This window comes from Mobula hypostoma, chromosome 10, assembly GCF_963921235.1.
Source record: "Mobula hypostoma chromosome 10, sMobHyp1.1, whole genome shotgun sequence".
Taxonomy (NCBI): Eukaryota; Metazoa; Chordata; class Chondrichthyes; order Myliobatiformes; family Myliobatidae; genus Mobula; species Mobula hypostoma.
Genome location: NC_086106.1, coordinates 48,825,933 through 48,850,623, shown reverse-complemented (window position 1 = coordinate 48,850,623; position 24,691 = coordinate 48,825,933). Strand labels below are relative to the sequence as shown.

The 24,691-nt window shown below is 44.9% G+C and overlaps 1 protein-coding gene and 1 long non-coding RNA gene across 2 annotated transcripts in view; one reads left to right on the top strand and one right to left on the bottom strand.

The window, feature by feature from the left end:
• The window catches only part of LOC134352887 (uncharacterized), a 57,972-nt gene extending 49,027 nt beyond the window's left edge, over positions 1-8,945 (bottom strand). The window contains exon 1 of the long non-coding RNA XR_010019494.1: positions 8,797-8,945. This is a non-coding gene — a long non-coding RNA (uncharacterized LOC134352887). The remainder of the gene's footprint in view (positions 1-8,796) is intronic.
• Positions 8,946-9,285: 340 nt separating this feature from the next.
• The window catches only part of rps6kal (ribosomal protein S6 kinase a, like), a 171,032-nt gene continuing 155,626 nt past the window's right edge, over positions 9,286-24,691 (top strand). Inside the window, exon 1 of the mRNA XM_063060455.1 lies at positions 9,286-9,415. Within this exon, the coding sequence (XP_062916525.1) occupies positions 9,332-9,415 (84 nt within the window). The 5' untranslated portion in view covers positions 9,286-9,331. The remainder of the gene's footprint in view (positions 9,416-24,691) is intronic.

Below are 24,691 nucleotides of genomic sequence, written 5' to 3'. Positions count from 1 at the left end.
AAATAGTAAAACACAACAGCCACATGTCAGTTAAAATCAAGTTATAAGTGTTCAGTGCAAGTTAAAAGTGTCCAAAGCAGAGTCAGGTAGCGCAGCTATTTAGCAGTCTGACTGCCTGTGGGAGGAAGCTGTTTAGTAGCCTTTTGATTTTAGTTTTGATGCTCCTGTAACGTTTGCCTGATGGCGGAAGAACAAATAGTTCATGGAGAGGGTGTGAGGGGTCTTTAATGATGTACTGCGTCTTCTGGAGGCATCGACTCTGAAAGAGGTCTTGGACAGAAGGTAGGGAGACCCCAATAACCTTCCCTGCTCCCCTAACCACCCTCTGCAAGGCCTTTTTGTCAACAGCACTGCAGCTGGAGTACCAGGTTGTGATGCTGAAGGTCAGCACACTCTCAACCACGCCTCTGTAGAATGTAGTTAAGGTGTTAGTGGGGAGTGATGCTTGTTTAAGCTTCCTCAGAAAGTGCAATCTCTGCTGGGCCCGTCTCACAATCCCAGTGGTGTTCCTGGACCAGGTGAGATTGTCCGAGATCTGCACCCCAAGGAACTTGATGTTTTCCACTCTCTCCACTGTGGAGCCGCTGATGCTGAGGGGTGTGTGCTCAGGCTGAGACTTTCTGAAATCAACGATCATCTCCTTGGTTTTTGTGAGATTAAGCATCAAGTTGTTATCCCTGCACCAGCTCTCTGGGTGTTTGACCTCCTCCCTGTACATTGTTTCATCATTTTTTGCTGATGAGCCCCACCACTGTGGTATCATCAGCAAATTTAATGATCAGGTTCTCCTTGAATCTGGCTGCACAGTCATGTGTTAGCAGTGTAAACAACAATGGGCTAAGCACACAGCCTTGTGGGGATCCAGTGCTCAGTGTGATGGAGTCAGAGATATTCCTGCCAACACGGACTGACTGTGGTCTCTCTGTCAAGAAATCCAGAATCCAGCGACACATGGCAGTGCTAAGGCCAAGCAACGACAGCTTCTCCACTAGTCTCTGCGGGATGATGGTATTGAACGCTGAACTGAAATCAATGTACAGGATTCTGGCATAAGTGTCTTTGTTGTCCACGTGAGAGAGAACTGTGTGCAGTGTGGTGGATATTGCGTCAGTGAGAAGGAGATGTTATCACTGATCCATACTGTCAGTGGTCTCCCAATGAGGGAGTTGAGTATCCAGTTGCAGAGGGAGGTACAGTGACACAGATTTGGAGACTTGGTGATTAATAGTCAAGTCTATAAAGTGTTCATATCTGCCATCTCCCAATGTAATATTGACTGGCAACTGAAAACGAACAGCAAACACTTCGTAATGACCAGTTCTCATAGGAGGTAGGCAAATATTCAGATGCACTTTCACAAAAACTGAATTTCACTATCCATCAAACATCAATCTGTTGATCATTTTGCTCAGCTTCCATCAGATGTCAGTATTCCCTATTTTTATTTCAAGGCAGGGTGCTCCTGTAACAGATTTAATCTCCTTCTAGTAATGTCTTATTAACACAACCCCTGCCTCTTTTACATTATGCTACTTCTCCTAAACCTCTTTGTGACCTTAAGTATCACAACTTGGGTCGCAACTTTTGAAAGTATACTGACTGATTGCATCATGGCCTGCTACGCTAATTCCAACAGAGAGGCTTCAGAGAGTAGTGGACACATCCTCGTGCACTAGTGAAAGTATCAGTGTCTATCATCAAACATCCCCCACAATCTTGCTGATACTATTGGGCAGGAGGTACAGAAGCCTGAAATCTCTTAACACTAGTTTCAGCAACGGTTACTTTGCTACAAGCATCAGGTGTTTTGTTTTCATTTTTCACCAGAGGGACTGTGAAATCCGGTGATAATGATCACACCCATAAACACAATGACACCAGTCTAAGCCATCTCCTCCTTATCACACTCACACTGACATAATGTTAACATCTGCACATTCACAGCACGATTTGTTGTTCTGGTGCACAGTTCCCAGGACAGGTTGTGAGAGCAAGCAGCAGTCTCACTGAAGGAACAGCAGTGGAAAGCATATGCAGCTTTAAGTTCCCGGGTGTCAACATCTCAGAGGACCTATCCAGCGTTGAAAACATTGATGCAATCATGAAGAAGGTACATCAGCAACTCCACTTTGTTAGGAAGTTGAGAAGATTTGGTTTGTCATCAAAGACTTGCAAATTTCTATGGATGTACAGTGGAGAACATTCTGACTGGTTGTATCACTGCCCAATTTGGAGATTTCAATGCACAAGATTGCAAGAAGCTGCCGAGGGTTGTAGACACAGCCAGTCTCATCGCAGACTCAACCATCCTCACTAAACATTAAGGTTGTTAAGGTAATGAGGGTAAGCGAAAGTTGAATTTATTGTCATATGCACAAGTACTGTCCATCTATACTATTCATCCATTGTCGACGTCAATGAGGACCTCAACACCATTAGTGATGATGGTGCTGAGGCCAGTGCGTGATTTGCATTTAAGTGAGGGAGAGTTGCGCAGCGTCAGCCTCACTCTCTCTTCCCAATTCCCCTCTGGATCCGGTGGCAAGGCAGAGTCGAGACAGCTGGAGATGGGATGAGGCGCAGTGGATGACCAGGATGTCTTCTGTGTCTTGTCCTGCTCTACACGTTCCACGACGCTTGCAGAGACCGCCTTCTTGACTGCTGGACCTTCCATTGGTCTCGTCCGCTCAATCCGCCGGAGTCTGTCTTCACATGCTGGGATAGACAACTCCCTATCTCACCGAGGGTTTGAGACCCGTCGGCTACCCTCACCTGGTTTAGCCGGCTTGTCGAAGCCGTTGCCCAGGGTGTGGCCGCTGTCGCATGCAAACAGCTACGGGGAGCCTCAGGTGACAGCTGAGTGCCAGGTGGGGACCAAAGGTGGACTAACCACCTTGAAAAGGATGTGACATGTTCCCCCACCAGAGGTGCTACCCATCCCTGACGCCCCATATACAGATGCAATGATAAACTTAGTTACAGCAGCATCACAGGCACATCACATCAACATTCATAAAAAAAACAAACATAAATCATACACAGTTTTTACAAGAATATTTTAGTAGAAGGTGATGAGAGTGGTTATAGTGTTGCTAAACTATAGTGGTGATTAGGGGTATGCCTGTTGGTTCAAGAGCAAATGGTTGAAGGGAAGTAGTGTAGGGCAATGTCACTGGGAGAAATGTACATAATTCACAATCACAGATATTGAGTTGGGGTTTCACTTTGAGGTTGATTGATGTGTTGATGTTCTACATAAAGATTTTTAGCACGATTTTGTGTTTAGGTTATGGAGTTCCATAAATTATGATAGTGGTTTCATTAAACATAAAACGCATCACTTTGTTTCATTTACAAAAACATACATTGGTGACCTCGACACTCTAGGATGATTTCAGAGTTATTGAACATGTCAGCCAACGCAGTCACTTTGAAACTGCCAGAGTTTTGGGATAAAAAGTCTGTTCTTTGGTTTGTACAAGACGAAGCACAATTTGCGCTGTGAGAAATCACCACCGACACTAAGTATTTCTATGTGGTAGCGTCACTCAGCAACTCCACAGCTGCGAGAGTGGTGAGTCTGCTTGAACACCCGCCTGAACACGACAAATACTGATCACTGAAAACTCACCTTTTACAGACTTTTGCACTGCCGGAGTCTGAGTGTGCCAAACAGTCGCTCTCCTTACCTAGCCCTGGCAAGGCTAGGCTTTCGGAGCTAATAGACCACATACGGTCTCTCCCAGGAAATCACCATCCTCGTTTTATTTTTAAAGAACTCTTCATGCAGCATACTCTTGGTTAAGTTTGCATAGCCCGCTCTAATGCATCCAGGAAGGACTACAGGGAGCTTGCTAAATTGGCTGATAGTCTATGTTCAGCTGGGCAGTGGTGCATCATTCCTCCTCCTTTTCCTGCCTCAGTAAGCCTGGCTGGCAAGGCCCTCCGTGGCTGCGAAACTGACGATGGGTTTGAGTTTTTATCATGCTCCCTTTGGTATAGATGCTGGGAAGTGCTGACTGCCTTGCAACTTCGACAGTGCCAGAGCATCGGGACATCAGAGGTCTGTGAACACCATGGATTCCAGCTGTCAGGGTTATCTGCTATTCATTATGGACACCCTTTCAGGGAGACGCTTCTTGTGTGACACAGGTGCTCAAGTGAGTGTGCTGCCTGCATCGCCTATTGATGACAAGGCAAAGAGCAACAAAAGCTTGCTGGAGGCAGCCAGCAGTAGCTAGATCAACAGGATATGATGGGTGACACTCTTCCTCAGTGGGCGATGTTCCACACGGGACTTTGTCCTGGCTAAAGGGGCTAGATCTCTGCTTGGTGCAGATGTCCTGTGTGCCCAAGGACTATTAGTCGATCTTAAGAACTGCTGGCTTGTGGAAGTCAAGGTCTTTGGGTCATTACCCTATTCCACCAGTAAGTTCCCCACAACGACTCTGTCAAGCACTTGCACTACCACATGTGAGTTTACTCAACTATTGGGTGAATTCCCAGAACTCACCGAGCCTACATTCTCCACGACAGTCACAAAACATTGGATTGAGCACTACATTCCCACAATTGGCCCACGCACGTAGACTGGGCCCAGAGAAGTTGGCACCCGCAGAGGCTGAGTTTGCCAACATGGAAAGACTCCAGTCAAACAGCTCCTCGGCTTCACCCCTCCATGTGGCCCCTAAATCCAATGGTGGTTGCCGCCCATGTGGCGATCACTGACACCTTAACAAGGCCACCACCCCTGATCATTACCTAATCCCACACATCCAAGAGCTTTTGGTACATTTAGCTGGAAAGTTATATTTTTCCAAAGTCAGTCTAGTTAGGGGCTACCATCAGATGCCTGTACGTTCGGAGGACGTTCCCAAAGCAGCTGTGATAACCACGTTCGGGCTTTTTGAGTTTCTGCGCATGCCGTTTGGACTGAAAAATACAGACATGCTTTCTAATGGCTGACTGACTCTGTATTAAAAGACTTAGATTTTCCTTTTGTTTACCTGGATGACATATTTGTTGCCAGTGCATCCAAATCTGAACACATATCTCATCTCCACTCACTTTGAGAGTGCCTAAGCCAATGCGAGTTGATTATTAACCCTGCTAAATGCCAGTTTGGGTTGACAACCATTGATTCTCTAAGCCATCGTATCTCTGCAGAAGGTGCAAAACCTCTCTCATCAAAACTAGCTACTATTAGCAATTTCCCAATGCCTCACACTACAAAAAAATTACAGAAGTTTTTAGGTATGGTAAATTTCTATCACCGCTTCATGCCACGAACTTCTGAACTCATCCTCCCCCTGTACAGTGTGCTTAAAGTCAAGACCCCGAGTTATGTGCTTGACTGGTCAGCGAAAATGACCAGGGAACCTGATGATACAAGCTCTTTCTAATGTGACCCTATGGGCACGCCTACTCCCCATTGTACCCATAGCCATCACTACTGACGACTCAGACTGTCGTGTGGGTGCTGTACGTGAATGCACCCATAGCCACCACTACTGACGCCTCAGACTGTGCTGTGGGTGCTGTACGTGAGTGCACCCAATAGCCGTCACTACTGACGCCTCAGACTGCGCTGTGGGTGCTGTACGTGAGTGCACCCAATAGCCGTCACTACTGACGCCTCAGACTGCGCTGAGGGTGCTGTACGTGAGTGCACCCATAGCCGCCACTACCGATGCCTCAGACTGCGCTGTGGGTGCTGTACGTGAATGCACCCATAGCCGCCACTACCAACGCCTCAGACTGCGCTGTGGGTGCTGTACGTGAATGCACCCATAGCCGCCACTACCAACGCCTCAGACTGCGCTGTGGGTGCTGTACGTGAACCGTTGGTCGAAGGTGAATGGCAGCCACTTGCTTCTTCAGCTCCATCCCCCTGAAAGGAAGTGCAGCACATTTGACCATGAGCATCTCTGTCTCTGGCTGTCCACCATTTTTGATTTCTTCTCGAGGGTCGCCATTTCATCACGTTTGTGATGGCCAAGATATTGGACCCTTGGTCTGCACGGCAGCAACACCACCTAGACTGCATATCCGAGCTCACGACGGATATACAACATTTCAAGGGGAAAAATAATGCCATAGCTGATTGCCTGTCACAGTGAGCCATTGAGCCCATACACATAGGGGTTGACTATGGTGGCACGGCAGCCAACCAAGTTACTGACCCAGAGATCCAGGCTTACTGAACAGCAATCACGGGTCTGCAGTTGGCTGACATTAAGTTCGGGGAAGCTGGGGTTTCTCTCTTGTGCAACGTCTTAACCAGACACCTTTGCCCCATTGTTTCCGCAAACTGTTGTCAACTCCATAGGTGGCCTCTCGCATCACAGAAACTGGTTGCACTAGTCTGTATGGCAAGGCCTCAGAAACAATGTGTGTGATTAGACTGCAGCCTGTGTGAAGTGCCAGTGGGGAAAAATTAACCCTCATGTTCAGGCACCATTGGCACCTTTTGAGGTCATTGAGTGACGGTTTGACCATGTCAATGTGGACCTTGATGGTTCTCTTCCCCCCTCCCATGGTTACATGCACCTCCTTACCATGGTGGACCGTACCACCAGGTGGAGAGAGGTCATCCCTCGAGCATCAGTGATGGCTGCAGATATGGTTCAGGCATTCATCAGCACCTGAGTTGCCTGGTTTGACACCCCATCTGATAGTTCCTCTGACTGCGGTTCCCAATTCATATCAGACCTCTGGGCTGCGATGGCCCAGAACCTCGGTGTTAGGCTACATCACACACAGCATATCACAAGCAGTCCAATGGCCTAAGCGAGCAGTCTCGCCAATCCTTAAAGGCTGCTCTGAGGGCTCCCCTGACCGATGAGTGTTGGCATGATCGTCTCCCATGGGTCCTGCTGGGGCTCTGAACAGCTTCAAATGAGGACCTGCAGTCGTCCGTGGCTGAGTTGGTGTATGGGCAGGCGTTATGAGTGCCAGGTGATTTCACTCCTGGTTGTCTCTCTACAGCATTCCACCCTCCTCAGTAAATTCAATTACTTTACACCTATTCCTACCTCCCATCTTGGCGTACAGCACCCTCGAGTTCCTGTTGACCTGCATTCCACCTCGTTTGTTTTTGTCTGCCATGATGCACACCAACATCCCCTTGAGCTCCCTTACAATGTCCCGTTCTGCCTATTGGAATGGGGAGGAAAGAACTGCACAAAGCAACAACAACAGCAGTGCAAAATAGTCCCTTTCCCACCCTCTCCTCCACCCATACAGACAGGCCTCTAATCCTAGGACAAACTGCCTTCAGGGCTCTCAGACTCACAAATATCAGGCCAAATTTGGACTTATCCACAGGTCTCGCAGATCCTGGGTTTGACCTCCAGACCTTGACTTCCTGATTTGCATGGACCCCCAGTTCTGGTGACCAGGTCCCCCATGAGCCCTTTGGGCGTCTAGCTTCACTCGTTGCCATTCGGGATTCTACTTCCAGACTCGCCACGCTCTGGGACTTTGACCCCTGGACTTCACCAACAACTGGGTAACAGCTCCAGGACCTGCTGATCATGGGTTTGACCTTCACATTGACCTGGAGGGTGATTCACCAACCCTTGTGACTCCCAGGATTCGCTGCCCGTACAGACTTTTGACCCAGCACGGAGAGATGCTGACTTGGGGATTGCTGGTCTTCTCAGCGCCTGCCTAACGGACCTCCAGAATGATTGATATTCCACCGCGGAGCACTCTGACTTGGAGTGCCCAGTTTCTTCATTTAATAGTCCTGACCTACAACTCCCTGTCATCCCATAACCTAACCCCTAACTCCCCACACTGTCTCCAAAAGCATTCTTATGAATCTAAAAAGCAACAAAATTGAACCACAACATCGGTGGATGTGTAGGTCGACACGATCTTCTCCAGAAGTTAATCAGTCAGGCTACATCCACGGAGTGGAATGGATAGCCAACATTTTGGGTAAAACCCTTCACTTGGTTTGGTTTGTATCCGGGTAGCAGAGCATCAGATAAAGTTTGCCTTGGGTGAAACTTTGTTTCAGTCCCCACAGATGCTACCCGACTTGCTAAAATTTTCCAGTCTTTTTTTCATTTATTGCAGCAACAAACAATCTGCTGGAGGAATTCGGCATGTTCAACTGTAGGAAGAGAGGAATCATCACCCTGACGCAGAGTTTTAACCTGAAATATCAATGATTCCTTTCCCCGCACAAATGCTGTTCAACTCGGTGAGTTCTCCAATTGACTATTGCTCCAGATTCCAGCATCTACTGCCTCTCTTTTTCCATGCATTAAGTTAGCTGCTGCTGTCTGAAAGGAGCAGCATTAACTCCAAAAATAAAAAAAAAGAGCAACAGTTATCCCCATAACCAAAACAAAGCCAAAGGAGCCTCTGATGCAAAACCCATGTTTCAATCCCTCATTCAGCCAAGGGTAGCTACCTACACTCCATCTTGGGCACTAGCCTACAAAGTACCCAGGATACCTTGAAAGAGCGGTGTCTCAGAAAGGCAGCGTCCATTATTCAGGACGTCCAGCACCCAGGGCATGCCCTTTTCTCACCGTTACCATCAGGTACGAGGTACAGAAGCCTGAAGGCACACACTCAGCGATTCAGGAACAGCTTCTTCCCCTCTGCCATCCGATTCCTAAATGGACATTGAACCCTTGGACAGTACCTCACTTTTTCAATATAGATTCTGTTTTTGCACTATTTTTAATCTATTCAAAATACGTATTCAAAGTACATATTTGGCACAGCACTGTGGTCCGAATAGCCTGTATTGTGCTGTAGGTTAATTGTTTTACTTACTTAATTATTATTTGTTCTTCTATGTTATGTACTGCATTGAACGGCTGCTTCACGACACATGCCGGTGATAATAAACCTGATTCTGAGATGCAGCACGTTTGTAGACAATCTGATGTACATACTCCGAGGCGGACGCGGGTTCACCCGAGTTCAAGCGCCGGTAAGGAAGTGCATCAGCCGGCAAAATGCCACCGCGCATGTCCCTACTTCATCCGGGCCGCGCGACTGAAACGTCAGGGTCTGCGGACGTACTGACACCACAGTCAACGGTTGCCATGTTGTGAAGGGAAAAGCGGAAGCCCCCGACGGTGGCCATGTTGTGAGGGACAAGCAGTTGGTCCGGCAGCGCCATGTTGTGAGAGACGGGCATGCGGTGGCCATGTTGTAAAGGGCGGGGAGTGTTAGCGGCGGCCATGTTCTGAAGGACAGACGCTAAACGAACGACTCAGCGGCGGCCATGTTGTGAGGGGCGGGCTGTGCCTTTGCGAGGGGAGGGAGTTGCTCTCTTGCCTGGCCGCTGCACCATGAGCGGCGGATGCGCCTGGCGGTGGGGCTAGGATGCCGTTTGTGCAGCTGGGGAAAATCGTGGCAGAAAATGGATGTGTCGAGTGTGAGTGAGGTGAGAAGCGTGTGGTGACGGGCGGCGAAGGGGAGTGGGCCTGGGGCTCCGGCTGCGGCCAGCTGACTGAAACCCCGAGTCCGGCCATCGTTGCTACCAAGCTCCTGCCTGTGCCCGGCGATGTTCCTGCCGCCAGCAGGAAGGCTGGCGCCCGACTTGCAATCTGTTGCGAACCGGCTGAGGGCATGTGCCGTATCACCGGGAATTGCAGGGTCCGCTCTCCCGATACTCGGCTCATCTGGCCCGGCCGGCACCCATTGACGTGACCGTGTGCCTGTCGCCGGCCCGTCCGCCTGCACTTGCTACGAAATAAGGTTGCTCCCTCATTACCAACACTATAATCCAAGGGATTCCTTTCATAATACACTGGATTTCTCTTTGAAAATAACGGCCTGTTCTAATATCGTTGAGCTGCTGCTTAGTATACTGAACTGATTTTCTATCTGATCTGTTCATCCCATGGATGAACTCACAGTCTCTTTACCCCTAATTATACTCCCGACTTCCCATCAAGCCCTGTCCCGTTTCCCTCTGCTGTCTCAGATATGATTCTCAGTTGCTGGCCAAATGATCGTCCTCCTGACTCTTGGGCCAGTTTATGGGGTTTAGTTTCATTCCGGAGGCACAATCACAAAAAAAGTCTGGGCTGCATCTTCAGTACAGTATTCAGGTAATGCCGCCTTCTCGAAGTGTAATTGCTGGATTAGGTTTTAAAATACGTCTCTTTCTTGTATCTTTATGAAAGGTACTATTTTGTAGAAGAGCGAGTTATCTGAAGATGTGGCTAAGTAAGCAACACTCCTAAAAGTAGGCTTTCTGGTCATGATCCTGTTGAATTCCTCTGCAAATTGACTCTTGCATTACCTAAATGATAGCAATGTCCTCATTTTAAGCATTACATTAGTTAGTTGTGAAGTACTTGGGGTGATCTAAAAGGGATATGAAAGGCATAATGTAAAAGTATGACTTCAGTTTCGCACCTCCTCCTTGGTCAGAGCACCCTAGATATTCCTGTACTTGGTCACAATCCTATCCATGTTGATAGTCCATTCATAGAATGTCTGATTTTGTCCATTCCTTTATATTTTATATGATCACAGTGGTCACTTATAATGGCACATGATCACACTCCTACTAAACTGCCCAACCTAGAATACCTACTGTACTCATTCTAATTGTTCATTGAAAGTTTTACCATCATATTTGCTGGAGATTCATTGTGAAACTATGTTCTCATAGCCATCCTAAATGAGCTTTCATTGCTTGTCCTTATGTTATTTGGGTTTCTGTGGCACATCATATACAGGTAGTAATCTGCCTCAATGACTATCGTCCACTTACATCGACGGGGATGAGGTGCTTTGAGAAGTTGGTGATGAAACATAAACTCCTGCCTGAGGAGTGACTTGGTTCTGCTCCAGTTTCACTACCGTCACAAGTTGACAGAAGATGCCATTTCATTGGCTCTTCACTCAACCCTAGGACATATGGACAGTGAAGGTGCCTATATCAGGATACTCTTCATTGACTATAGTTCAGCATAAAATCTCCTCAAAACTAATCAATAAGCTTCAAGACTCTGCCTCAGTACCTTCTCATTCAATTAGATCTTCAATTTCCTCACTTGGAGACCTGAGTCAGTTCAGATTGGCAACATCTCCTCCGCAATCACCTTCAGCACAGGTTCACCACAAGGCTGTGTGCTTAGCCCTCTGCTCTACTCTCTTTGCACTGGTGGTGATGAATCAGCATATAAGAGGGAGTATTGAAAATCTGGTGGAATGGTACCACAGCAACCACCCCTCACTCAATGTCTGCAAATCCAAAGAACTGATTATTGACTACAGCAGGTAGAAACCGGAGGCCCATGGGGATCAGAGGTAGAAAAGAGTTAGCAGCTTTTGCATTTACGTTTCAGAGGATCTGTCTTGGGTCCAGCACATAACTGCCATTACAAAGAAGGCACAGCAGCACCTCCACTTTCTTAGAAGGCAAAGATTCGGCATGTTATCTGAAACTTTGTCAAACTTCTATAGATGCAAGGTGGAGAGTATACTGACTGGTTACATCAAAGCCTGGTATGGAAACTCCAATGCCCTTGAATGGAAAAGCCTACAAAAAGTAGTGGATACAGCCCAGTCCATTATGGGTAAAGCCCTCCACACCACTGAGCACATCTACAAGGAGTACTGTCACAGGAAAACAGCATTCATCATCACAGGCCCCCATCATCCAGATGGTGCCCTTTTCTCACTGCGGTCATGAAGAATATGGTACAGGAGCCTCAGGATCCATACCATCATGTGCAGGAACAGGTATTACTTCTCATCAGGCTTTTGAACCAGAGAGGATAACTTCACTCACCCTAACACTGAACTGCTCCCCCAACTTATGGAGTCACTTTCATGGACTCTTCATCTCATGTTCTCAATATTTATTGCTTATTTATTTGTTATTAATATTCTGTTTATTTTTCTTGTTGTATTTGTTCAGTTTGTTGTCTTTTGCACATTGGTTGATTTGTTGGTCCTGTGAATTCCCACAAAAAGACTGAATCTCAGGGCAGTATATGGTGACTTTGATAATGCATGAACTTTGAGCTTTTTGTATTTTGTACGGTTTCCTCTATAGCATCTGTTTGATGTCAAAGTGCCCCCTTTTGAGGTTGTTACTTCTGATTGTGCTCCTTCCCCTACTAGATTTCAACCTCTTTGGTATGTACTGCACGAAAGCCACTTCTAGCTGCATGCTCCTGCTGGGTTGAAAGTACTTTATGATACAAAATGGGAGAAACAAAATTAAGTAGTTTATCTATGGTGAAGAAAGATTTCCATCATTCTGATAAACCTGGCAACAGGAACCTCTCCTTTAAAATGGTCAGATCTACTTTCTGATGTGGTTTTCAAATTCTCAGGCTGCTGTACAGATCTCCTCACTACTGTGTTCTCACACTCTCAGGAAAGAAAGTTGCATTCAGAGGGAGTGAAAGAGAAAATTGTTATTTTGTAATTTGGCCACAATGAGCTTCTCAAGCTTTTAGATGCTTTTCGGTATTATGAAAGAACATATGGCAACAGGATTAGAAGTTGATTTCTCTATTATATCTTAACAAAAATGATTTTTTTTTAGCAGTTACAGACTCTGATAGTATGAACATATCAGTTGTACATGTACTTTGTGTTTGGCTATTTAATTCTTAATGGTGCAAATGCCATATTTATTAGGTAATATACTAAAATTGGCACCAATTAAGGTGGCAGAGTGGTGCAACAGCTAGTGCTGTAGCCTGGTTCCTCCAGGCTCTGGGCATCCAAGTTCACTACTGACATCAAGTGCTACGTGCTCATTCTCTCAATCTTTACATCCTGCTTCATCTTTCTGTGGGTGCACTGTTTTCTCAGAGACATAGGATTCTATGGTTGGTGTATGCTGTTCAGCCCTAGTTTCACCAGTTGAATATTGTGCAGAGTCAGAAAGTCATAGAATTTGTGTTGAAAACTCTTGTTTGGAAATCTCAGAATTGTTGTGTTAAAAGGATAATGGCAAGAAATGAGACAATTGTGCTATGATTATCTGACAAAATCCAGCCTGTTAAAAGTAAAGCATTTAGTTCTTATTGAAGTATTGTTGTAATTTTGCTGTAGCTTTCTTAGTATAGGTAAATGAACAAACTATTTTCTACTCAGCAAATACTTGGGAGCAACTTATGAAAAATGTCCTCTCCTACTGTCATCCTTGTGTTAGGATGCTCAGTGAATGGCACCTGGTACATGTCATGTTTAACAAGCAGCAGACCAGCTCTCAGTCACTGACTTGGAAACTTTTCTGCCTCTACAGAAGGGATATTAGATGAGGCAAGAGGACTTTGAACCTGTAATTCCTCTAAGAAGTTGTGGAGCCTTTACCCAGTTTATGTCTGAAGTGAGATTAGTTTTGCTGAGGTTCTTGTAGTTGCAGGAAGCTCTGTAAAGGAGGTAAAAAAGTTTTCATAAAAGTGTGAGCGTGGAAAAGGTCAGGAAGATAAAGAAAAAGTTGAAAAACAAGTGGAAATATAATGATTGACATTTTTCTGTAGTATATTTTTCTGTAACATCTATTATGTGTTTTATTAGATCAAATTGGATTTGTCTTGTATTTGTATAATTTATGTAAGGACTTAAGTTGTGCTCTAGCTCAACATAAGGCATCCGTTAGTCTTGCGAGACCATGGATCTGCGCCTGGAAAGTCTTCACTCTCCAGGGCGCAGGCCTGGGCAAGGTTGTATGGAAGACCCGCAGTTGCCCATGCTGCAAGTCTCCCCTCTCCACAACACTAATGTTGTCCAAAGGAAGACCGGTGTCGTCACAGAGCAATGTGTGATTAAGTGCCTTGTTCAACACGTTCCCTCGGCTGGGGCTCGAACTCACGACCTTCAGGTCGCTAGTCCAATGCCTTAACCACTTGGCCACGTGCCCACACAGTTCAACATATATATAAAATGTTAAGATTTCATTGGTTCTAAGTTGGTTATGTACCATGTGGACACTTAAAATGTAATCTTTATTTAAAAACATGCACTACTAAAGTTGGGGTCGAATGTGGTTTCTCAATCCGGAAGAAATCCTGTGCTTCTCAGTATTAAGATTTGTCATGGCCTTATCTAGGAAGAGCAGATAGCAACATAAAATGCATGGAAGGGATGGTGTCAGCTTTCACAATTGAGGCTGCGCTCATCATGAGTAAAAGGTATTTGTTTTCTTGGGTTTCCATCACACTTAGCTTAATTACGTTCTAGGAGGGAGGAATAGGAGAGAGTAATAGTCTGAATGAGGATCACCAAGGCTTTTTACACATCTAGAATAAACATACACATTTCATACAAGTTAGGGGACTGGGAATAGTTTCAAATTGATTGTAGTAGAAATCTGCAGATTCTGGAAATCTGAAACAAAGGTAGAAAATTGTGGATGCGTCTGTGAGGAATCAATATTTCAGGTCAAAAACCTCTAATCAGAACTGGAATTCTGAGAAGGGAAGTATATGTTAAATTGCAAAAGGAGGAAGGGAGAGAGAGTGGGTGATGCCACTGACAGGGTGAAGACTAGTTGAACAATTACTTTTGGAAACTTCAGTTAGAGACTGAAAAGGGGGAAACATTAAAGCAATCTGCCTGAAACTTAACTCTTGCTTATCTTACCTCCTTTTCAGTTCCATTGAAAGTCATTGACTTGAAACATTAACCCCGCTTCACTTTCCCAGATGTTTCTTGGTCTGCTAAGTGCTTCCGGCATTTGTTATAAATTTGAATGTCTATCAGACATCAAGATAAATAGCTCCCATCAGTGCTATGATTTGCTATAACCTTTATAAGCACAAAAATAGTTCACCTGTGCCATTCATTCAGAACATTTTAAAAGATAAAAGTTTTTGGGTAGCATGTTTAAGAAAGTATGATTTCTGAATAGTTTAAAAACTAGATCTGTATGTGCTTCTCTTTTCCACTCTTTATGAAATCAGTATATACAGTGGATTCTGATTATTAGGCCATCGGTTAATTAGCCTTCATCGTCTATTTGGGACAAATCTTAAAGAACAAAAGAAGAATTGAGAAAATAGCCAGGATTCTTCACATTTATTTGGGGCACTATACCACTTTAATTGGGACAGGAGACTTGCCAAAGTTTCTAACTAGTGTCAGTTGTGTGCACTTGTGTGGCTGTTAGATACTACACCACGCTCAGAGTGAACAGTTTTTAAATAGTGTAAGTTAAGTGTTTTGGTTAAAAGAATAGTGAATTTTGTCACGGATGATTGGTGAGAAATAAGCAGTAAGACAATTCAGAATTTTTTGTTGACTGCGGTTTCAAGCATTCAGGCTTGGATATGCTAGGAACGGCTGGGAGTAAAAATTAAACCATTTCACTACTTCAACAATCATTTTGAATTTTGCAATGAAAATGAAGATTTGGAGGATGCAGTTTTTGAAAGCTTTGTACGAAGGCATTTCATTGTCTACACTACGTGACTGTGCTGATTTGGTTCATTTAAAATCAACCAAAAGAAAACAGCAGCGAACACTGGATGAATTCCTCTGTCAATAACTGTTAGGAAGTACAGTTTTATAGTACTATAATGGTATTGTTAGTGTTCCAATTTGTTTTGTATTTCTATTTAAATACGTAATTTGTTACTCAGTTATATCTCCTCCGTGTGGCAAAACTGGTTCTCACCCTCAACAGTTTTCTCCTTCCTTTTGCCGACTGTCCACTCTCCTCAACTATCAGATTCTTTCTTTCTTCAGCTCCTGACCTTTCCCACCCAGCCAGCTAGCCTCTTTCCCCTCCCCTCACCATTTAATTCAGACAACTTCCCCCTTCTCTCAGTCCTGAAGAAGAGTCTCAGCCTGAAAAGTCAACTGTTCACTCTTTTCCATAGATGCGGCCTGACTTGCTGAGTTTTTCCGGTATTTTATGTGTGTTGCTAAACAGTAGTTTGTCTTTGTTATACCTTATTAACTATTTCCATGAAAACAGCTATTTTGGGGCAGCCACTTAATTGGGCCAAAATGCACAGGTCCTGGTGTCTTCCAGTTAACCAGAGTCCACTGTACTTGGTTGAGAATAAATGGGATGGTATAATTGATTGACTATGAATTCACTGAAATAAAGCAAATCTACATGTAAATTGTTCTCTCTTTCTCCCTCGTGTATATATAGTATGCTTTCCATTTCATTTGTAGTAAAGTGAAATAGCAAAAGTGACCCTGAGGAACAGACAGGAAGCATGTTTTGGAAAGGTGCAAAAATGTCATGGGGACAAATTTGTTAGATGTATCCAGGAAGGACTCTTGATACTATGTAGACAGGCTGACTAGAGGAATGGCCATATTGGATTTGGTGCCAGGCAATGAACCTCGTCAGGTGTCAGATCTCTTTGTGGAAGAGCATTATGAAGACAGAGACCACAACTCCCTGACATTTACTATATCCTTGGACAGGAAAGAAGTAGATGGTATGGGAAAGTATTTAATTGGTGAATGGGGAATTATGCTATTAGGCAGAAACTGTGGATAGTTGTACTCAGGGAAATGCATTAAAAAAATGTGGGGGTTCTGGATACGTTTGTCCCATTGAGCAGGGGAAGGATGATGGAGTGAAGGAGCCATGCTGGACAAGAGATTTGGAACATCTCGTCAAGAGGAAGAAAAAAGCTCACTTAAAGGTTTAAGAAGCAGGAATCAGACTCGAGAGTTACAAGATAGCCGGGAAGGAGTTGAAGAATGGATTTAGGAGAACTACAAGGGGGAATGACAACACCTTGGCAAGTAGGATTAAGGAAAATCCCAATGGCATTCAACAGAAATGTGAAGAACAGGTGTGGCCAGAGTGAGGGTGGAACCGATCAGGGATAGTAGAGGAAATGTGCCTGGAGTCAGAGAAGGTAGGGGTGGTCCTTAATGAATATGTTGCTTCAGTATTCCCCAATGAGAGGGAGCCTGCTGTTTGTGAAGACTGCGTAAGGCTGATATGATTGAACATGTTTGTGTTTAGAAAAAGATACACTAAAACTTTTGGAAAAGAAAATTCGTCCCCAGGGCTTACCAGGAGATAACCCAGGTTACCTCAGGAAGTGAGGGAAGGGTTGGTGCCCAATTGGTGATGATCTTTGCACCTGCACTGGCCTCAGCAGTAACACCAGATACCGGATGATTAGAAGGTGGTAAATATTATTCCTTTGTTCAAGAAAGCTGGGTAGGATTAACCGTGGGAATTATTGAATAGTAAGTTTTATTTCAGTGGTGGAGAGGATTATTGGAGACAACTCTTAAAGACAGAGCAACACACATCAAAGTTGCTGGTGAACGCAGCAGGCCAGGCAGCATCTATAGGAAGAGGCGCAGTCGACGTTTCAGGCCGAGACCCTTCGTCAGGACTAAAGACAGAGTTTGTCGTTATTTGGAGAGCCATAGTCTGATTAGGGATGGTCAGTGTGGTTTTGTGAGGGGCAGATCATGCCTCATGGGCCTGATTAAATTCTTTGAGGATATGACAAAGCATATTGATGAAGATAGAACAGTGGATGTGGTGTTTATGGATTTTATTAAGGCATATGATAAAGTTCCCCATGGTAGGATCATTCAGAAAGTCAGGAGCCATGGGATCTTGGAAAACATGGCTGTGTGGATACAGAATTGGCTTGCCCATAGAAGACAGACGGTGGTAGTAAATGGAGTATTCTCCTTGGAGGTCAGTGACCATCACTGTTCCACAGAGATCTGTTCTGAGACCCCTGCTCTTTGCGATTTTTATAAATGACTTCGATGAGGAAATGAAAGGATTGGTTAGTAAGTTTTTTTTAGATTATGAGAACACTCAGTCCTCTTTTATTGTCATTTAGAAATGCTTACATGCATTAAGAAATGATACAATGTTTCTCCGGCGTGATATCACAGAAAACAAGACAGACCAAAGACTAACACTGACAAAACATAATTATAACATATGGTTACAGCAGTGCAAGCAATACCATAATTTGATGAAGACCAGTCCATAGGCACAGTAAAAAAAAAAGTCTCAAAGTCCCCGAGTCGATCGACTCCTGAGTCCCCGATAGTGGCGGCAAAAGGGAGGAACTCCCTGCCATAAACCTCCAGGCACCGTCAACCTGCCAATACCTTGGAAGCAGCCGACCCTGAGTCCATCCGTCTGAAAACTCCAAGCTTCCGAGCAGCCTCTCCGATACAGCCTCCTGAGCGCCTTCGACCTCTCCCCAGCCGCTGAAACACGCAAAGCCGAGGATTTCGAGGCCTACAGCTCTAGAGATTCCGGTTACCACACAGTAGCAGTGGTAGCAAAGCAGTCATTTCAGAAGTTTTCCAGATGTTCCGCTATGCACTCACGTCTGTCTCCATCAAATCAGAATTGTGCCCAGTCCCCTACTTGACAGATAACAGATATTGCAGATGACATGAAGATTGAAGGAATTCCAGAGGGTTATTATAGATTGTAACAGATATTGACTGGATGTAGAACTGTGTTGAGAAGTAGCAGATGGTGTTCATCCCAGAAACATTTGAAGGGATTCATTTTGGAAGCTCGAATTTGAGACAGAATGCAGAAATAATGGCAGGATTCTCGGCAGTGTGGAGGAGCAGAGAGGTCTTGGGGTTCACATCCATAAATCCCTCAAAGTTGCAACGCGAGTTGATGGGTTGCTAAGAACGCATATGGTGTGTTGGCCGTCATTAGTCAGAGAACTGAGTGTAAGAGTGGTGAGGTAGTGTTGCAGCTCTATATAAACCTGGTTGGAATACTTTGAATATTGTGTTCAGTTCTGCTCGAATAGGAAGCTCATGGAAGCTTCAGAGAGGGTGCAGAGGAGATTTACCAGGATGCTGCCTGGACTAGAGGGCATGTTTTATGATGATCAGTTGAGCTTTTCTCGTTGGAGTGAAGGAGGATGAGAGGTGACTCGATAGAGGTGTACAAGATGAGACGAGGCATAGGTTGATTGGATAGCCAGTGATTTTTTTTCCCCAGGTTGGAAAGGAGGTATAATTTTAAGCAACATACATCAAAGTTGCTGGTGAACGCAGCAGGCCAGGCAGCATCTATAGGAAGAGGCGCAGTCGACGTTTCAGGCCTAGACCCTTCGTCAGGACTAACTGAAGGAAGAGTGAGTAAGGGATTTGAAAGCTGGAGGGGGAGGGGGAGATGCAAAATGATAGGAGAAGACAGGAGGGGGAGGGATGGAGCCGAGAGCTGGACAGGTGATAGGCAGAAGGGGATACGAGAGGATCATGGGACAGGAGGTCCGGGAAGAAAGACGGGGGGGGGGGTGACCCAGAGGATGGGCAAGAGGTATATTCAGAGGGACAGAGGGAGACAAAGGAGAGTGAGAGAAAGAATGTGTGCATTAAAAAGAGTAACAGATGGGGTACGAGGGGGAGGTGGGGCCTAGCGGAAGTTAGAGAAGTCAATGTTCATGCCATCAGGTTGGAGGCTACCCAGACGGAATATAAGGTGTTGTTCCTCCAACCTGAGTGTGGCTTCATCTTTACAGTAGAGGAGGCCGTGGATAGACATGTCAGAATGGGAATGGGATGTGGAATTAAAATGTGTGGCCACTGGGAGATCCTGCTTTCTCTGGCGGACAGAGCGTAGATGTTCAGCAAAGCGGTCTCCCAGTCTGCGTCGGGTCTCACCAATATATAAAAGGCCACATCGGGAGCACCGGACGCAGTATATCACCCCAGTCGACTCACAGGTGAAGTGATGCCTCACCTGGAAGGACTGTTTGGGGCCCTGAATGGTGGTAAGGGAGGAAGTGTAAGGGCATGTGTAGCACTTGTTCCGCTTACACGGATAAGTGCCAGCAGGGAGATCAGTGGGGAGGGATGGGGGGGACGAATGGACAAGGGAGTTGTGTAGGGAGCGATCCCTGCGGAATGCAGAGAGAGGCGGGGAGGGAAAGATATGCTTAGTGGTGGGATCCCGTTGGAGGTGGCGGAAGTTACGGGATCCCACCACTAAGCATATCTTTCCCTCCCCGCCTCTCTCTGCATTCCGCAGGGATCGCTCCCTACACAACTCCCTTGTCCATTCGTCCCCCCCAACCCACCCCACTGATCTCCCTGCTGGCACTTATACGGGTAAGCGGAACAAGTGCTACACATGCCCTTACACTTCCTCCCTTACCACCATTCAGGGCCCCAAACAGTCCTTCCAGGTGAGGCATCACTTCACCTGTGAGTCGACTGGGGTGATATACTGCGTCCGGTGCTCCCGATGTGGCCTTTTATATATTGGTGAGACCCGACGCAGACTGGGAGACCGCTTTGCTGAACATCTACGCTCTGTCCGCCAGAGAAAGCAGGATCTCCCAGTGGCCACACATTTTAATTCCACATCCCATTCCCATTCTGACATGTCTATCCACGGCCTCCTCTACTGTAAAGATGAAGCCACACTCAGGTTGGAGGAACAACACCTTATATTCCGTCTGGGTAGCCTCCAACCTGATGGCATGAACATTGACTTCTCTAACTTCCGCTAGGCCCCACCTCCCCCTCGTACCCCATCTGTTACTCTTTTTAATGCACACATTCTTTCTCTCACTCTCCTTTTTCTCCCTCTGTCCCTCTGAATATACCTCTTGCCCATCCTCTGGGTCACACCCCCCCCCCGTCTTTCTTCCCGGACCTCCTGTCCCATGATCCTCTCGTATCCCCTTCTGCCTATCACCTGTCCAGCTCTCGGCTCTATCCCTCCCCCTCCTGTCTTCTCCTATCATTTTGCATCTCCCCCTCCCCCTCCAGCTTTCAAATCCCTTACTCACTCTTCCTTCAGTTAGTCCTGACGAAGGGTCTCGGCCTGAAACGTCGACTGCGCCTCTTCCTGTAGATGCTGCCTGGCCTGCTGCGTTCACCAGCAACTTTGATGTATGTTGCTTGAATTTCCAGCATCTGCAGAATTCCTGTTGTTTAGGTATAATTTTAAGGTGCTTGGAGAAAAATATGGAGATGATGTCAGAGGTAGTTCTTTAGACAGAGAGTGGTGGGTGCATGCAGTGTCATGTCAGGAGTGAAGATGGGGACAGATACATTAGGGACATTTAAGAAAATCTTAGATAGGCATATGGATGATAAAAAAATAGTTATGTAGGAGGGAAGGGTTAGATTGATCTTGAGTAAGTTAAAGGGCCTGTATAGTGGCATAATGTTCCATGTTTTATGTTCTTAAATGCAGTGTTACAGCTGGCAGATTTTGTAGTTCTTTGGAATATGGTAAATTTTGTATAATGCTGTAACTAAATTGTTTTATTGTTTCGGGTTTTTGTGGAGGTGTGAAAGCTGATGCATTGGAAGAACCGTCAGTTGATTTTGATTAGTGCAGTGAGGAAGTCTGACGCAGGATTGATGAAATGCGTGGGTGAAGTAACAAAGGTCTGCTTGCATTGGCTGTTAATATCTTGAAGTACATTTAAAAATTACAGCTTGAAACAATTTATATTCCTTGCCATATCCCTGGTCTGAAATTATTTTTCTGCATTCATGTTTCAACAGGTATTAAGCTTAGCCATTTTTGACTGAGAATTTATTCTGCACAGGTCTAGACACTCAGTTTCAGCACAAATCAGGAAACATTTAAAGCCATGGATGGCAGTGGAATGCCAGTCTGTTTTGCTAAATAGCATCTGTATAAATACTGTATAGTTAACATAATTGAAAATGGTGAATAGCCAATTTAATTTGCAAAGGATGAAAGCCAGTTTATCTACAAAGATTATGCAGCCGTGCAAATTGATGTCATGTCAATAAAGGTATTCTGCATGAGTAGATTATACTAGATACTCCAAGGTTCCAGTTGGTCACTTTTGAGTGTATTTCTCATCATGCTGCAAAGTGTGAGGTGAAGGATTTATTATGCTAGTGATAGCCAAATAAAGGCCACCAAAAGCCTTAGCGTATGCAATCAATTCTACCTAGATAAATGTTTTTTCCTTAAAATTAAGTGGGCATTTGGATCTAAAAAGTTCTGTTGATGCAGTGCTAGAAAGTTTGTGAATGCTGTAGAATTTTCTCTACTTCTGCATAAATATGACCTAAAATGTGATCAGATCTTCACCTAAGTTCTAAAACTAGATAAAGAGAAGCCAATTAAATTTTTAAAAAATGAAAAAAACATTACATGTGTTCTTTTACTTATTGAGAAAAATGATCCACTGTTACATGCATTTGTTGAAAAAAGTATGTGAACCTCTGGGGTAATGCCTTCTACAAAAGGTATTTGGAGTCTGGTGTTCCAATCAATGAGATGAGATTGGACCTGTGGGTTGTAGAGGTACCTTGCCCTATAGAAGAGACACACAAAGTCAGGTTACTGACGAAGCCTGCTCTTCTCAAGAAAGATCTGTTTATGTGCACCATGCCTTGATCAAAATATCTTAGAAGAGAACCTTAGAAGAAGAATTTTGAGATGCATAAAGATGGATAAGGCTACAAAAGGCCTGAAGGCCTGAATGTTCATCAGTCCACAGAAAGAGAAATTGTCTACAAATGGAGAAAACTCAGTACTGTTGTTGCCTTCCCTCAGAGTGGGCATCCTGCAAAGATCACATCAAGAGCACAACATGCAAAGCGAAGGAGGTGAAAAAACCCAAGGGTAACAGCAAAAGACCTGCTGAAGTGTTTAGAACTTGCTAAAGATTCTGTTCATGTGTCCACTATAAGAAAAACACTGAACAAGAATAGTGTTTCTGGAAGGACACCTCTGTTGTCCAAAAAAAAACATTGCTGCACGACTCAAGTTTGCATAAGACCACCTGGATGTTCTACAGCACCTCTGGGACAGATGAGACATAAATTGAACTTTCTGGCAGAGGTGCACATTGCTGTGTTTGGAGGAAAAAGGGCACTGCACACCAACACCAAAATCTCATCCCAACTGTGAAGCATGGTGGAAGGAGTTATCATGGATTGGTACTGCTTTGCTGCCTCAGAGCCTGGCCACTTTGCAATCGTTGTGGGAACAATGAATTCACAATTGTATCAAGACATTTTACAGGAGTATGCCAGGGTAGCAGTCCATCATCAGAAGCTTAATAGAAGTTGGATAATGCAACAAGACAATGATCTGAAAGACAAGAGTAAATCAACAACAGAATGGTTTAAAAAGAAGAAAATTTGTGTTTTGGTATGTCTGATTCAAAGTCCTGCCCTTATAGAACTGTTGTAGAAGGACCTGAAGCAAGTAGTTCATACAAGGAAGCCCACCATCATCCCAGAGTTGAAGCAGTTTTGCAAGGAGGAATGGCTCCTAAGTTACTGCTGGACAAGGGGGTCATACCAGTTGCTGAGAGCAAAGGTTCACATACTTTTTCTAACAAATAAATGTAATATTGGATCGTTTTTCTCAGTAAATAAATGAACAACTATAATGTTTTTGTGTTAATTATTTAATTGGGTTCTCTTTATCTAGTTTTAGGACTTGCGTTGAAGATGTGATCATATTTTAGGTTATATTTATGCAGTAATAGAGAAAATCCTACAGGGTTCACAAACTTTCTGGCACCACTTTATTCTTGTCCATGGGAGATGAATTATTCCAGTTTTTCATAAAAGTTATGAAAATTGTGACTGTAATATATGCTTTCACGTAGTTCATAAAGCCAAAGTGCTTAATTGTCCAGTATGATTACCTGTACTTTTGCTGCTGTGCATTTCCAGTGCTCTTGCTGTTCAACTGGTAGGGTGTGTCTTATCCTGCACTCTTCAGCCTTTTGGCTTCCACTGCACATTGACACCAGTGCGGTCAGAGCAACTCTGCCACAAAGCAGACTCTAGGTTGAAACCCTCTGTCTATTTTAGAATTGTCCTATGCATGTCTATGTTAACTATCAGGCTGTTTTGTTAAGGCTCCAATCTGTTACAATAAAGGAAAACGCTCAAAGGTGTGTGTGTGTGTCTGTGTGTCTGTGTGTGAATAAGAGATATCTCCTCCATTGGTAGTGTCGACCATGGATGTTGTTTATTGTGATGCACAGGCCAGAGCAGTACGATATGGAGACCAAGCTGTTGCCTGTGTAGCAACCTCCCCCTGTCTATGCCCCTGATAGATCCAATGGAAGGGCCTCGCAGAAGTTGCCAGCCAGTGTTGCATTCAACATAGGACTGCCTTCAGGTCTCCAGCTCCGGATTTTTCCTCGGGGTGTACTTCCCATGACTGGGTATAGTGGCAAGGTGTGGAAGTTTGAGATCAAGAGTTTTCCTTCTAGATGAGCTGCCAACCATGGCTTTCAAGCCCCATCTGCCTGAAGTGACTGGTTTTAAGGTGCCAGTAACCTGCCTTTACTCCTTCTCCTGTCAGTCTTAGCTGAGCCACATGTGAAGACCAGGAGCTGGACTTCGTTGTCAGAGGCTATTTGAGAGGCATGCCATTGAGTGCATTTAATAGGTAGCAAGAGCTTATCCTCACCGCCGATGGCTATAAAAACCTTAAAAAACCAATATATCATTATGTTTAGAGTAAAAGGATAGCTAGGGGGGTGAGAGCAAGTCTCCTTAATGATCAGTATGGTATTCTATGGGTGGAGCCATGGAAAATAGGCAAGGTCTCAAATGAGTACTTCTCATCTGTATTTACCCTGGAGAGGGACATGGAAGCCAGTATGTTCAGGGGAAAGAACAGTGATACTCTGGAGCACGTTGACGTTATAAAGAAGTTTCTGGAGCTCCAGAAATGCATAAGTATTGAAAAAAAATCATTGGGCCCTGATCAGGTATATCCTAGGGAAGC